Source organism: Nansenia antarctica (assembly GCF_963989245.1).
Source record: "Nansenia antarctica genome assembly, chromosome: 7".
Lineage (NCBI taxonomy): Eukaryota > Metazoa > Chordata > Actinopteri > Argentiniformes > Microstomatidae > Nansenia > Nansenia antarctica.
The window spans coordinates 6,027,176-6,044,475 of NC_137677.1; the positions used below are offsets into that span (position 1 = coordinate 6,027,176).

The 17,300-nt window shown below is 42.7% G+C and overlaps 1 protein-coding gene across 1 annotated transcript; it reads left to right on the plus strand.

Annotated features, from left to right (window-relative positions):
- fstl3 (follistatin-like 3 (secreted glycoprotein)) lies at positions 1–4,626 on the plus strand (the record flags this gene model as incomplete). The annotated part of the gene is made up of 5 exons (XM_080536030.1): positions 1–4; positions 644–829; positions 3,845–4,060; positions 4,199–4,426; positions 4,574–4,626. 5 exons carry the CDS (start codon positions 1–3, stop codon positions 4,624–4,626), a joined length of 687 nt encoding a protein of 228 aa, XP_080392156.1.
- Positions 4,627–17,300: the final 12,674 nt, after the last annotated feature.

The following is a 17,300-nucleotide window of genomic DNA, read 5'->3' on the forward strand; positions in this document are numbered from 1 at the left end:
ATGGGTGAGTACAACTTATCTAATATTTATAGTCATGGTAAAGTTGTGTAGCCTATAATATAATGCAATAAAAACAATTTCACAAACATACATATTCTCATAATGTCAGATAAAGTAACTGAAAATTAGATCATGAAAGAGATTACATCGAATATATCATAAACAATATGAGACAATATCTCCAGAAAAAAAAACGCGCACGTTCTGAGAATGACACTTATTGCACAGGTGCACGTGGCCTTATTACAGTTTAATAACATAGTAGGCAACAGTGGACTTATGGCTTTGCAATTCATAATTAATATCAACTGCTATAGCTGTGCTATAATAACGGAATTATTTCATTGTGTTCAATATAAACAAGAAGTGAGTGTATACCCATGAGAATATTCATGAGAATGCCATGGATCTGTGAGGGACAACAGTTTCAGCTTCACCTTCTTATAACAGTGAGATGATTGTTTGGTTCAGTTGGATTATGCACAATAGAGTAGATATATTGTACCCATGGGCAACTTGTTTTGCAGTATGGTAGACAGTGCAATACAAAAACAGAGGACAGAATAGTCTCTTTCAATAGCTGTGTGTGTCTATGTCGAACAATGCATCTAAATCTGTTCGTGTTTGTTTTATTGTGGGGCAGCTGGGATGTGCTGGCTACAGCAGAGCCAAGAGCAGCGGTGTGACATGGTCCTCATGAGGGGGGTCAGCCGGGAGGAATGCTGCGCTGGGGGCCGTCTGGACACGGCCTGGTCCAACACCAGTCTGCCCATCAACGAGGTCAGCCTGCTGGGCTTCCTGGGAATCGTGTCCTGCAAACCCTGCAAAGGTACGGCAGTAAACTACAACTCCCATATTCACCTGCACTGGATAAACACACACACACGCACACACACACACACACACACACACACACACACACACATATATAAATAATGTTTTATTTGCCATGCAATCAACTTGTCAGTCAATTGTTGGATTGTGATATTTCTTTGCTCTAGGCACAGGGTCAGTCATAGTCGGCACCCCTGGAGCAATTAGGGGTTAAGTGCCTTGCTCAAGGGCACATGCAGCTCCCTCCTGAGGCAGAGATCAAACCAGCAACCTTCCGATTGCTAGCTAACCTTCCGATTGCTCTCTAACCTCTAGGTTACCGCTGCCACGATTGCCATTAATGGATTTCTCATGTAATGAAGTAGCTCCGTGGTATGTCTTGATTATTCGCGCTTTGAGTTGTATTTCATGTACGAAAGGCGCTATATAAATAAAGCTTTACTTACTTACTTACTTACTTACTTACTATTCATGATAGTCTCCACCTTATTTTATGAGACAAATCTATGGGGTTGAATTGGACATCACACCATCAAATGTGACGTTCAGTCAAATGAAATGGACCGAAGTTAGCGTCTATTATGGGCTGGTCCCGAGGTTAAGTACTGGCAGATCTTAAGATGAGAAACAGCTGTTTCCAGGTAGCATAAGAGCCCCATTATCCTCTCTGTGTCAAAACATAATCTTTAATTTCGACGTGAAAGCTTTTTTGGATGTGTCGGATTTGAAGGTTGACCCTTATGTTCTACTCAGAGGCCTGTCTGGACATTAGAGTGAACGGGGCGAGGAGGTTCAGAGGGTCGCATTTGGACCCAACCGTTCTTAGGAGTAGCTTCTTTAGCCATAACGGAATCACCTGCGGATTACTTTGATCCATGATCCATGGGCCATTTCCAAGGAACGTTTTTTCTTTTTACAGAGTTCCCATTTTTTAGAAATGTAGCTGTGGATGTGTGCCAGATGTTCCATCTAACTCTGTCCAGCTGTTTTGAGTAGCTTCCACTTTTGGATTCCTCAGCAAGATATTCAGGTTCACTCAAGGATATATTCTAATTTCGTGAAAGTTGAAGAGGACACTTGTACACATGTGACTGCTTGGCCAGAGTAGTGAATTATTTTAGGCCACATTCGGAACAGAAATGCACAACTTGTACAGTGTTTGCCTGCCAACCCCGTGTATGGGTTTGGGTCCAGGGATTTTCATGGTCTGGTCACATGGTTAGGAGAAAGTCAGGGCTCATGATAGATGAATCATGTTTGCAATGGAAAGGAGAAGCTGATTATTGTTCAATAATGAACCAGTATTACAACAGCATTTGGAAATAAGAAATGTGAATCAGCTCAAGTGAAAGAACCAAATCATCACAAATGGATAAGATTAGACGTATTTCAACTTCAATCTCATCGCTACATCTCGATCTCTATAGAAAGGTTGGAGGATGGATATTGGAGTATAATATTTGTCTTTGTAAAGTTGCAGTGGGCAAATAAATGAAATGGAAAGAATCTGATAAGTGGGCAACAAACGCTCCTTCTCCTCCTCCCCCTCTTCCTCCCCTAATTCTCCCTGCATTAATTCTTTCCCAATGCTAGTTGGAAAGCAGGGCCTGTTTGCCTCTGTTCACTCCCTGAATAAAAAAATGGATTCCTGACTGTTAACCACAGCAGAAATGTCTGCCACATGCCCAGCCGTCTGTTCCTCATAACGTCAAACCCTATTTGGATCATTAGGGCTGGGGTTGAATCAGGAACACTCCTTATAACAATGTATGGTTTGATTTGTATTCTATTAAAATCTATCCCTGGAAGTCTCATTGAAGTCATTATACCTCTTATACAAGGGAGACCTGGAATATATCCTGTCATTACTTACTTACTTACTTATGTATTTCATGGATCAGGGGGCTGCAGGTCTGCTGTCGTAGATTAGAACAGCAGAGAATGACACAGACTGGACAGTTAGTCCTGACATGTAAGGCTACCGATTTCTACTGTTTAAAAGCATTCAAGGACGACGATTGACGCTCAATGTCTGACCTAAACTTCTCTTTGCATTGATTTGTAAAAAAAAAAAAAAAAAAATATATGAATCGCAACTCGCTGCCAGTAAATCTGACCAAAACACAACAGTAAAAGAGGCACTGCCCGTGCTTACATTTCCTCAGGAGGGGAACAATCTGATACTCGTGTGAGAAACCCTGAGGTAGCGCAGTCAGCCTCTCTGGAAATGGAGAATAACAGGATATTAAAGTGCTTGCAGAGAAAGGCAATAAAGTAATGTTTTTTTTTTTTTTTTACAGGATCTCAGGGATTCAGAGCTGAACATCACTCTATCAGGATCAAACAGGGCCTTGAGTAGCATGCTGAGGTGGCCATGGTTTCTCTGTTGGTTTAGGGTTACAGTGCTGGGACATTTCTTATTGACTTGGGGTTGATTTTTCCCCCAAAACCTTAACAGCGTAAAGGATCAGCTTTCGACGCCCGTATAGCTTCCAACAGACTCGAGGTGGTCTTCATGCTACAAAGGGTTTAAGGAAACTGAGCCTGTGGACGTTATGGAGTGTTAGTTGAGTCTGGGTTTCCTCCTGTCACGTCTCACAGCCTGTAAACTTCACTGACATGCCTTTGAACTTGCTCTGGCCCAAACCCCTCCATCACTGTATGAGTCTGCAGGGGCAGGCAGTCAGGGCTTAACCCAGTCTGCGCCAGCAGCACAGATGGATCCTACTGTTATGAAAACAACCACACCACACATTCCTCCAGGCTAGACATCCTGGTGTATGACCATAAACAAAAGATGTGATTATTATAAATATTTTGCAGCGGGGTTTTGAATCGTGTTATGATGTAAGAAAGAAAGCGATTCTCCATCCACTCGTCGTTTTGGTAAGAGAGTGGGTGTGAGGTGTCGGTCGGTGGATCCTCTTTAATGACCACAGACATGTTGGTGAGGAACATAATAGTAGCAATAGTAGCTCACTCGCACGATATCGTTTTGTGTGTTTTGCAGAGACTTGCGAGGGGGTGAACTGCGGCCCCGGAAAGGTGTGTAACATGAAGTCAGGGAGGCCTCAGTGCACGTGCTCGCCTGACTGCTCCAACGTCAGCAAGAAGCACGCCGTGTGCGGCAGCGACGGGAACTCGTACCGCGACGAGTGCGCCCTCCTGATGGCCCGCTGCAAGGGCCACCCTGACCTGGAGGTCATGTACCAGGGAGAGTGTAAAAGTAAGCCCAAAAACCCTCTCTGGTGTCTGGTTTAAAAAAGAAGAAGCAAATACAATTTCATTCTCAAATGTCATCCTCCATTAGAAATGTCACTAATAATGGTCTTTTTTTCTTTTTCTTCCATGGTCTTCTGTGTAGAGTCGTGTTCACATGTGGTCTGCCCGGGCACTCACACCTGTGTGACAGACCAGACCAACAGCGCCCACTGCGTGATGTGCCGCACGGCCCCCTGCCCCATCCCCATGGCGTCGGAGCAGCCCATCTGCGGCAACGACAACATCACCTACCCCAGTGCCTGCCACCTCCGCAGAGCCACCTGCTTCCTGGGTCGCTCCATAGGAGTGCGCCACTACGGCCACTGCAACAGTAAGGCGTCTTCGTGTTGTCCGCTAAGAGATACCGTAAGCCTCTATAGAACTGGTTTGCTAATGTAGCTAATGAATAGTGCTGATTTTTTTCCCATGCTAGTTAATGATTGATTTTTTTTGTGCTTGTGTTGTCTCTCTCCATCAGACCCTCCAAAAAACAAGATGGACTTGGAGGGGAGCGAAGAAAACTCACTCTAGAGGGACGGTACTATCTGAGAGCTTTCCTTGAAGAGCTGGTGAAACAAAAGCTTTATTCCACATGACCCCCCCCCCTCCCCCCCCTCAAGCTTTGGTTGATGACCTCTATTTGTTTTTTAGTTTAGTTTTTGTTTTTTTACCATCACTTACCCCCCTCTTACCCCCCCTTGTACATAGAATGACGATACATTTCATGTGGGGAGAACCTCTTGGAAGTTGTTGTATTTCAACACAGTGTCTTCTTCCAAAAGGAAAACGCATACTGTATTTGTTGATGCATGCAATGTTTATGTTAAATGTTAAATGTGATGATTTGCTTATTAAACTGGGGACAGACGGAGGAGGCATATGTCTTGGGAAAGGAAATATGTAGTGGGTTTTGATTAGTGGGAGATATGTGTATATTGTAAATACAATACCACTACTATTTATTGGAGAAGGTATCGGATCTGTTCTATTTATGTTTTTATCCTGTATACAATATCCATATATCCATAGATCAGCTGTCACGAAAAAAATGTATTTATTGTGTTCCTCTTAATTTTTTTTAATGTACATTTAAAATAATGGTCACTGGCATTCTTTTATTTTCAAGAGTTTTGTGAGTTTCCTTTTTACTGGTTTTATTATTTTTTTCTCGTTCCCCCTAAATGAACTGATTTATCCCATAACAACATCATGGCAAGCAACCTCGTTTGTTTGGTTACTGGATACCGCATCTTGAGCACGACAATGTGGTTTCAATCCACTTTAGGCAAAACAGGGAAACCGCCTGTCTGTGTTGACTCTCTGTTTGGAGGTGAGGGAGAGGCTTAGCCAAAAAAAACACTACAGTATGTCATCTCTACCCCCACCCCACTTCCACAGAAACCTACACACATGTTTATGCTGGATCCCAATCAAAACTCCGGGCCTCCTCGCTAATCACTGAAATTAACAATTTGATTCAGACGGCAGGAGTCTCATGAGGGCTTTTTGGTTCAACCCCAAACCCCTTTTACAATACCCTCACTGTTGAAGCCTTAGCTTTGTTTATTTCATATGTCTGTGGGTCATACGAGTTTATACAATGCCATTTGATTTCCTAGAATAGATCTTAATATAGAGTAACTGATGGAATAGGCTAATATTGTTATAGCTAATTTTATTTAAAGCAATTTTTGAAATAGAATTTGATTTGTCTGGGAATGGACTTCAAGTTAAAGTGAACTCACCGGATCCCCTGACAATGCAGCTGAATGTATCTGATCAACGTTGAAATATTGCTGCCCATTGGACCCTAATGGACAGATAGCTACAGTAGACATAAGTCATTGTAATGTGAATTAACAGAGCCTCCCGTAACATTATCATTGTAATTGATTAAATGACTTTTTTGATTTGACTAAACTTTTGTTATGAACCATATATCTCTTCCTTGTAAATAGAGCTCAATTATTTCATGTACCTGTGTATCTACTGTGAAATTTGAATGATAAATGTATCAACTTATTTTTGTATTTTTGTACCGGCATTTTAATTCAACATAGTAAATATATATTTTATATACAGTATATTTTAATTCAATACTATAAATATAGTATTTGTCACAAAGTCTTGTTTATTTCCAGTTCCAGTTGCAATTTCATGCATATATGAGCAAATATTATTATTCTCATACTTATGAAAACATATCTGTAGGAAAACATTGGCTTATTTCCATTATCAACTAAATGTGACCCCTACAATAAACAGTAAGCTGACTTTACAGCACTGTTTCTCCCTGTATTGTACAGTAGGGTATACAGTAACTGTTATGGTATGTAAGCACACTACAATACGTCTTTTTATCCAGTCCGAAAATGCACAAAACAGCATTGACACTGATTAATAGCAGACATTACACACCTCATGGGATAGTGGAGGAAAGCCTTGCTGTCGTTTGCACAGTATCCTTCACAGTATCCTTCACCGTATCTCTTACAGTATCTAACACAATATCCTTCACAGTATCCATCACAGTATCCTTCACAGTAACCTTCACCGTATCTCTTACAGTATCTAACACAATATCCTTCACAGTATCCATCACAGTATCCTTCACAGTATCCATCACAGTATCCTTCACAGTATCCTTCACAGTATCCTTCACATTATCCTTCACAATATCCATCACAGTATCCATCACCGTATCATTCACAGTATCATTCACAGTATCATTCACAGTACCATTCACAGTATCATTTACGGTATCATTCACCTTATCATTCACCGTATCATTCACAGGATCATTCACAGGATCATTCACAGTATCCTTCACACTATCCATCACACTATCCATCACACTATCCACCACAGTATCCTTCACAGTATCTATCACAGGATCCTTCACAGTATCCATCACATAAACCAGGTCAGAATAGTCACGGTCATGGCCATGAACGGTGGAGACCTGCCTGGTAACTACCCTAGGACTGCTAACTACCCTAGGTCTGGTCTGTTAACTACCCTAGGTCTGTTAGCTACCCTAGGTCTATGTAACTACCCTAGGTCTGTTAACTACCCTAGGCCTGTTAACTACCCTAGGCCTCTTAACTACCCTAGGTCTGTTAACTACCCTAGGTCTGGTCTGTTAGCTACCCTAGGTCTGTTAACTACCCTAGGCCTGTTAGCTACCCTAGGTCTGATAACTACCCTAGGTCTGTTAACTACCCTAGGTCTGTTAACTACCCTAGGTCTGTTAACTAACTACCCTAGGTCTGTTAACTACCCTAGGCCTGTTAACTAACTACCCTAGGTCTGTTAACTACCCTAGGTCTGTTAACTACCCTAGGCCTGTTAACTACCCTAGGTCTGTTAACTACCCTAGGTCTGTTAACTACCCTAGGTCTGTTAACTACCCTAGGTCTGATAACTACCCTAGGTCTGTTAACTAACTACCCTAGGTCTGTTAACTACCCTAGGTCTGTTAACTACCCTAGGCCTGTTAACTACCCTAGGTCTGTTAACTACCCTAGGTCTGTTAACTACCCTAGGTCTGTTAACTACCCTAGGTCTGATAACTACCCTAGGTCTGTTAACTAACTACCCTAGGTCTGTTAACTACCCTAGGCCTGTTAACTACCCTAGGTCTGGTCTGTTAACTACCCTAGGTCTGTTAACTACCCTAGGTCTGTTAACTACCCTAGGTCTGTTAACTACCCTAGGTCTGTTAACTACCCTAGGCCTGTTAACTACCCTAGGTCTGCTAACTACCCTAGGTCTGTTAACTACCCTAGGTCTGTTAACTACCCTAGGTCTGCTAACTACCCTAGGTCTGTTAACTACCCTAGGTCTGTTAACTACCCTAGGTCTGTTAACTACCCTAGGTCTGTTAACTAACTACCCTAGGTCTGTTAACTACCCTAGGTCTGCTAACTACCCTAGGTCTGTTAACTACCCTAGGTCTGTTAACTACCCTAGGTCTGTTAACTAACTACCCTAGGTCTGTTAACTACCCTAGGTCTGTTAACTACCCTAGGTCTGTTAACTACCCTAGGTCTGTTAACTACCCTAGGTCTGTTAACTAACTACCCTAGGTCTGTTAACTACCCTAGGTCTGTTAACTAACTACCCTAGGTCTGTTAACTACCCTCTGTTAACTACCCTAGGTCTGTTAACTACCCTAGGTCTGTTAACTACCCTAGGTCTGTTAACTACCCTCTGTTAACTACCCTAGGTCTGTTAACTACCCTAGGTCTGTTAACTACCATAGGTCTGTTAACTACCCTAGGCCTGTTAACTACCCTAGGTCTGTTAACTACCCTAGGTCTGTTAACTAACTACCCTAGGTCTGATAACTACCCTAGGTCTGTTAACTACCCTAGGTCTGTTAACTACCCTAGGTCTGTTAACTACCCTCTGTTAACTACCCTAGGTCTGTTAACTACCCTAGGTCTGCTAACTACCCTAGGTCTGTTAACTACCCTAGGCCTGCTAACTACCCTAGGTCTGTTAACTACCCTAGGTCTGGTCTGTTAACTACCCTAGGTCTGTTAGCTACCCTAGGTCTGTTAACTACCCTAGGTCTGTTAACTACCCTAGGTCTGGTCTGTTAACTACCCTAGGTCTGTTAACTACCCTAGGTCTGGTCTGTTAACTACCTAGGTCTGTTAACTACCCTAGGCCTGTTAACTACCCTAGGTCTGTTAACTACCCTAGGTCTGATAACTACCCTAGGTCTGTTAACTACCCTAGGCCTGTTAACTACCCTAGGTCTGGTCTGTTAACTACCCTAGGCCTGCTAACTACCCTAGGTCTGTTAACTACCCTAGGCCTGTTAACTACCCTAGGCCTGTTAACTACCCTAGGTCTGGTCTGTTAACTACCCTAGGTCTGATAACTACCCTCTGTTAACTACCCTAGGTCTGTTAACTACCCTAGGTCTGTTAACTACCCTAGGTCTGTTAACTACCCTAGGTCTGTTAACTACCCTAGGCCTGTTAACTACCCTAGGTCTGGTCTGTTAACTACCCTAGGTCTGTTAACTACCCTAGGTCTGTTAACTACCCTAGTTCTGTTAACTACCCTAGGTCTGTTAACTACCCTAGGTCTGTTAACTACCCTAGGTCTGTTAACTACCCTGGTCCTGTTAACTACCCTGGGCGGTGCCACACAGAGGGACAGCATGATGGGCTACAGAGGTAGACATGTGTTACGGTGCCGCTGCCTCTTTGCGTGCGATGGACCTGGGGGCTGACAGGCCTCTGACAGGGCCTCAGAGGAGAGGGGGGGTGGGGGGGGATGAAAGCAAACTGAGGAGGAGCAATCCCTCTTCCCTCCCTGTAGAACCTCCTCTGCCTTTGGGTGAGGTGGGGTGTGAGGGTGAGCCCAGAGAGAGATAGGGACAGGGGGCACTGGCTGACTGACTGACTGACTGACTGGCTGACAGACTGACTCACTTTGAAATACCTCCCTTGTTTTTCCTTCTGCAAGAGAGCCACTCCCGGACTGTGCCAGCATCTGGTTTAACTTTGGGAGATGTTTATATTCTGATCCAACCACCCTTTTATTACATTTGGAGTGGAATTAAATGTTTGCTCAAACAGGCAATAACAATGCCATTGAAAAGTTGTTGTTTTTTCCTAATCCAGTGTACGAATCAAACTCACTAATTCTTCCCATTTATCCACTCCGAGTTGTGTTCTTTTCCCTTCTCTGTTTTTCAATTAGATGACACAGTATCACATGACAGAGGGCAGGTCACGCAACTGACTGGGTCCTGACGCACATAGGTATTGGTCAGGTGTGGAACTGGTTTAGTTTGGGTGAATGCTCCTATCCTAAGAAAAGGCTTTCATGCAAGCTTATTTTTCTCATATGAAGCGACATTTTTCCAATATTATCTCTTTTAAATGCCCTAGCATTTCAATGAAAGTTTCATTTTACCATATGAAAGAAATGACTGAAAATGCCTTTGGGAGTGGTTCTGAACTTTCTATTTCCTTTTATCACCCATCTACACATTGTTTTGTAACCCACACATTAATCAAATATGCCTGTAATCTATCTGTAACGCAAATGGAGGGTAAACCCCTCTATTGCATTCAACCTGTGGGATACAGTGCTGGGGGGGAAAAAAAACTTTAAGAGTCTTGTAGATGTGCAGTAATAGAAAAAAACAATCTATTCATATAGGGATATCACAGAGGCAGATGTTTGGGACGAATTCCACGCTGCTGTAGGTGACATCTGTACTTGATCAACCTCAAGCTATAGCTATGTTGATACATTCATGTTGGGTAATGTACATAGGGGAAAAGTGAACTAATCCTACATAGAACTGTATATAACAGCACTATCTGAGTCAGAACGGAAATGATCTTCCCCCCAAAGTGGAGGTATAACCTCAGGGTGTATCTACTACATAAGAGGCCATCCTAATTATGTTTAGCATGAGACCTCTGAGGTCGTAGCACATCACCATGCTCTGTGGAGCAATCTGTTTCAAGTCATAATGGGATGTTCTGAGGGCCAGCCTTTACTTCATGAATGGAGAGAGTGGGACTTCTCTGTGTAATCATGTTACTGTTACTGTGTCATAATATGCGTGGGGTTTCCCAGAATACACCGGTGTCTGTGTGCGCACAACTAAATCAAACCAAAGCACATTACATCAACCTCTCCTCTCACAGGTTCCAAGTCAGATGTTTGTAATATAAAACAGTTGACACTTGATGGAATATATACAAATCCTCTCCCCAGAATTCCTTTTGTCTATAACATCATCAGAGGCATCATTTCCTGTATCCCAGTGACAACTTCCAGTAACTTGCAGCCAACATTTTGCTTAGTGTGTAGAGACAGTCGGACAAAAACAGGCTACAGTGTGTTGAAAGACCACCCACTGTTCTGAATCACGCCACTTGATCTGAAACAGATATAGCCACGCACAGCTGAAACTAATACACTAGATATGAAAGCGACGTTTCCATTATATCCACTTCCCAAACTTTACTTCCTTCTAATTTCATTATAATATATTTCATATCATATAATTCAATAAGACATATTATTATGTCTCCAAAGGATATACCATATTATGCACAATCCTTTTATCTTGATAAGATTTATGTTGTCGGAAACAACTGACCAAAGATTCCCCCCTTTGCATCAGTAGCAGTGCAGATAACTTGTTTAGTTAGATTTTTTTCGTGGAAAAGGCATTCACTTATCCGCTATTACTGGCATCAGGTTATGTAAACGGGAAATCCCTTTTGATTTCAACAATGATAAATAAGTTGGACTCCTCAATGCCCTGGGTCTTAAAACCTACCCTTTAAACACCCAACAGACACAACAGTACATTTCTTATCCATATCTTCAGGAGGTTATCTATTGCTACACTAAACACAGTGCTAAGCAACAAAATACCAGTAGAAAACTGTCAGCAACTCCGGGCCAAGCTAGCTATCTATCTGGGAGGAATAGATCAGGCCATGGAGACAGGATATCAACACTCTTAGGAAGTTGTGCAAAAAGTTAATAGTCCCCAATTATGCACGCTGTGTTGAAAATGAAAGTCTTTTTTTTCCTGTACTTGTCCACTCGGGGGAAGCGCAACTGCTAGCTCTGCTTGTGTGTGGTCTGGTGCTGGTATGCATGTCTAGAGCCACTGCTTAAGACAACTGTAAGCCCTATGGGATTGGATGGAGAATGTGATCATATATTATAATGTAACTTGTCTTCCACACAGGTCCAGTGGAAAATGTTGTGGAATTTACAGTCATGAAAAAGATTGTGTGGTGTTTTAAAAGTGTCATAGAGCCAACTGGCTATACCCCAGTAATATGAATAAAAAGGGGCATGGGTGGTTTGGTCCTGGTCTGGATGGAACAGGGTAGATTCACTGTTGGCCCCTGGTTACTATGACGATAAGGACATTGCACAGGAATCCTGTCATCATTAAGAAGAGTAGGGTGTCATAACCGAATGTTTCCAATCAGTCTCAAGTAAAGTCGTTTACATACAGTACATTTACATTTTTGGCATGTAGCAGACGCTGTTATCCAAGATGACTTACAATAAAAACATTCGACTGAAGTAAGTCAATCATCTATCTATCAGTCATAGCGAGAAGAAATAATCTATGCTCTGGCCAGGGGACATTGGAAAAGTCAACTTGCCGAAAGAAGCACATCATACCGTAGCATGCCCACAAACAACCACATACCACTTTCAGGGGGCTAACTCAGACACAAACAGCAGTTTAACTTTTTTTATACGTCTTGGCATAAGAGAGGGCCTAAATACCTGGTAATTTATTATGGAAAGTGTGTTGTATTTGCTCACAGTCGTGATGAAAAGTATTTGGACAAGTGCACACTCAGCAAATATCAGTTGGGAAACGGTCTTCGCAAAAATGCGAAGTGAATTTGCATATGCCGCCACGACGGAGCCAATTCATAACAACTTAATAGCTTAACCACAAGGACACAGATAGCAAATGCAACTGGGAGGGAAGAATTCCCTTCATTGTCGCCAAGGGAACAATATACCCCCAATGAACTCAATGTGGCCACATGCCATATGGAATAGTTTTCTCTCTCTCTCACTGTTCTCTCTCCCCTCTCAGAAACAGATACAGTACCCTGCTCCGTCCTAGACTGGAAGACTACCTCAGCTCCTGATATCATCAGCCCCCAGCCAGCCCACAGTGCACCACAGGGGCACGACAACCACCAGTCTGACACACCGTAACCCCCCCCCCCCCCAACCTTGTATCTCTGCCATCTTATTGTTGTTGGTCTGTAGTAATTGTCTTGTTTTCACGGCACTCAGCCTTGACAGAATCCATTTGACACATCTGCTGCTGTCTGATACCACCCAGCAGTTGATAAGGATCTGAGTCTACCATGATGGCCCTCAGCCCACTAGTCCCCCACAATGGTGACCTGACTCTGGGACTGGGAGTGGGAGTGGGAGCGCACCCTCTCTATTCAAACTCCTGTCTGAGACCATGGGGTTTTTTTTGTTCCAATGTCTATATTTGCATACCGCTAAGAATGAAGGAATGTATCGGTCATGCATTCTAAAGTATGGCGGTGGGGGTGTTTGAAGTCAGCCCCATGCATGCAGACTATACGAGCCATTATGAGTCATCCGTTAGTGAAGCAATGAGTCATGAAATCGCTCCTCCCGATTCATCGTGATAACATCAAGATCTCTTAACTGTTGCGACTCAGGAGCATACGTGCAGAGAGTGTCCTGACTGTAAAGCATTGCTTATGACAAAGGAGCTCGGATTGTTGCTGCTAATTGCGGACATATGCTTATTACACCGACATACTGTACATATTTCGTTAGCCGCTAAGTGATGTAAGGCCACAGTGCTATTGTAGCAGGGCCTGCGTGGGTTTATGACACAGCTCCTAGTCACAAGCACAATGGAAAAACACAATGTGTACAAGCAGGACAACGGGAACATAAAACTATACTAGTGTCGGTTTGGCTGACAATCCATAACCCCTCAATATTTGCCTAAATTGCCACTCTAAAATCGAAATCACTGCTGGGATCTTTACGGTTATTGGCGCTCCTTTCTGGGATTTCACAGTATGATGCTCAAGCTTTTGTGATGCATGACCTCAGTGAGCGTGTGTAGAGAGTAGAGAGAAGGAGAGAGGGACCTGGTTGGGGCGGGGAGGGAGGCAGGGAAAACAAGTGACGCATGATTAAGAGGCCCAGGAAGTTCCAGACTAGCTGCTGTTATTGCTGCGTGTCTGGGTGCTCCGGGGGCCGAACCGGAACTGTGCAGGGCGATCCCTCTGCAGGAGCGTCTGGAACAACTCTACGGGGTGACACCAACACCCCCACCCCCCCTGCTCCTCCTCCTCCCCCACCCGCCCCCTCCTGCACCCCCTCCCCCCCTCCCCCCTCCTCCACCCACCCTACCTCCGATTCCTAGTACAATGCCTCCCTACCTAGTATACCATGCACATAACATGAGGCATGTGGTATCCATCGGAAAACACACCATTAGGGATGGGGAAGGGTGGGGGGGGTGGACCTATGGCACAACAGACCTATGTTTTTAACAGTTCCAACGGGGCTTCCTAGACTATTGTATTGCACCGCCCTGGTGATATTGAAGTTATGACATTTCATGTCACTGCTTCACCAGGTGACTCGTGGTGACTGTTTTCCTCTTTCAGGCAGCGCCTACGATATCACACGGCCGCCAGATTTGTCAGTGACACGGTCGGTCGGCGTGATATCAGGACTTGCTCAGTCTTGCATGGTTGTTTTCAACAGCTCACATCTGACCTGTCTCTGACCCCTCGTCTGCAACAATGGACACTGGACTGCAGCGGTGACGCACTGGGGGCAGGGAGACAATAGCTTACCTCAGCCACGCCAGACATAGCAAACCTCAGTGCTATCAGACAGCAGACACTCTAATCACAGCACCATGGGACAGCCGTGTCCCTTCTGCTCCCACACTGATCATCAGACACAACACTGAAGGCTGAAGAACACCATCATTTACTGGACTAGCATGGTTACAGTGTGTGTCTCCTCTTTATGGAACATTTCCTCTTCAACCTGATATCATATCAGTTTGGTCGTGGAATGTTTCAGGCCGTCCAAGAAAGAATAACAGCTATTGCATCATTTTATTATAAAGACTCCTAAATGGCATAATTGCCCACAAAAGCTTGGGCAGGGTAATTACATGTTTGTTGCTGTGCATGCTTCAGCATTTTATGCTACTGTTATAGCTTTAATGGTACAGTATATTGGCAATGTACTAAGTGTAGAAACTTGTAAAATATATGCAAAGTAACCCAATACCCCTAATTTGGCCTTTCTATTGTATTGTATACTTGATATTTGGTCTAAAGCCTTCTGTTTGTAAAAAGATAATGGTCTTATGAAATAATAATATGAAATCAGCCCACGACATTGGCGAGCAGGGATTGGCTACAGGACAGTCGGGCGGACACTCCTACTTACTCCCAACATGTGGTGGTGCCAAGTGCTGGAGATATTTCTCAAGGTAGCAGGGTAAACTCAATACCCCTGCATACTGGAGTGATATCTTACAAACCTGCCACCGCCACTATAAATCTCCGCCGTTATGGCCCTCTGGAGATGACATTAAAGCTACCTGAGAAAAAGTGAAATATCAAAAGGAGATGTCTTTTTCTTCTCTATAAATGAAAACAGACTTGAATCCCCCATTGGGTCTTATCCATCATCCTGGTCCCTTTCACATAACTCATATTTCTGTCTCTCTGATTTTCACGGCCCCTCTAAAGGACCACCTGGTCAGAATGTTCTTAAACATAAACAACTTTTATTTTTATGTTTATGTGCATTAAGAACAATAGATGAGTAGAGCTACACTATTTAACATGTGCAGTGCATGCCAACTTCATTTCTGCAACATCCAGATATGCCCACTAAACACTAAGCCCTAAACCCTTTTGCTTTTGTATAAGGGGATACTAAGGTGTCCAATTGTCTCCTAACTGCAATGCAATACTGTGGAAAGATTTTTTTTTCACATACTGAACTGCAATATGGGATACCATCTCATATTGTCATCGTATGAGGCAGTGGTCCTGCAGTGTAAAATGTTGCAGGACACAAATGGCGCCACCATGTGGCAACACAACGTCATATGGAATGTTTTACCCATTGGCCCTAATACATATCCTCCTCATATGTTTATGTCATAAATCAGTGGACACTTGATCATTTTAAATTCTTTATTTTCTGATCGATTGCTACACGTGTGACAACTGACAAGCTTCCTTTATACTTGATAATACATACATAATACCATCATTTGATTATTAGTCTATTGTTAGTTAATAGCTTAAAATGACATTATTTGTCATGATGATATTACATAATCAAGGGTGTCACTCAGGCAGGCAAGGCGTGAGCTTAGAATGATAAGGTTCTATCTCCGTTTAGAATGATAAGGTTCTATCTACGTTTAGAATGATACGGTTCTATCTCCGTTTAGAATGAGAAGGTTCTATCTCCGTTTAGAATGATAAGGTTCTATCTCCGTTTAGGGCAGTTCAGAGATATTGGGCGTCAACATTTTTACATTCCCTTTATGTTTTGTGAGATGGAACCTTTGTATTTATAACAGCTTTTTCCCCACAGCCATCCGGCTCCTAAATGCCGCTGCCCCCCCCCCCCCCCCCCCCCCGCCTGACCTGACCCCTATCTATCTACCCTCCCTCCACCCCCACCCAGAGAGCTTTGGACTGTCTGGATATGAACACTTGAACACTTGATCTCTGCACTTTATATTTATATTAATTATGACTCTTGCACTTTGATGTTGGTTTGCACTGTCTTGTCCTGTCTTGCACCTGTCCTGCTGTAAACCGTGCTCCATTGTTCCAAACCAAATTCCTAACATGTTTACATGTCATGGCAATAAAAGTCTTCTGTTTCTGATTCTGATTCTGATTCTGATTCTGATTCTGATTTTATGAATTACTAACTCAAAAATGTCAACATTTAAAAAAATAACACCACACAGGCATTAATAAACACCTAATGGATCAGATTATGTAAAAAACTCAATTTTGACCAAAATGGAGATAGAACCTTATAATTCTAACGTCACGAAGGGGCTATGGCATTTTAATTCTAAGCGCGCTTCGTATAATATATATTAGAATATTATTCTAAAGGAGGCGAACGATGATTGTCTATTGTTAGTTAATTGCTTAAATTGCATTATTTGTCATGATATTACATAATCAAGGGGTGTCAGGCAGTATGGAGGACCAAGTCTGTCAAAATTAACAATAAATATATAGACACATAAATGAATGTATGAACAAATAAATGAATGAACACACACAGTATAACGAAATACATTTATATATTTATTTATTCTTTTACGCATTCATTCATTCTTTGTTTTCCACTTTCATTCTTTGTTTTCCACATTCCATATCCACATTCATTCTTCATTTAGTTGTTCATACATTCATTTATGTGTCTATATATTTATTGTGTAAATGTAAAATGTTTTATTGTTAATTTTGACAGACTTGGTCCTCCATAACATAAGGCAGGGGCTATGGCATTTAAATTCTAAAGCGCGCTTCGTATATTCTAAAGGAGCGCGAACGATTGAAGATTGTCCTCTTCGTGACTCCGTACGGTCTCTCTGTCTAACA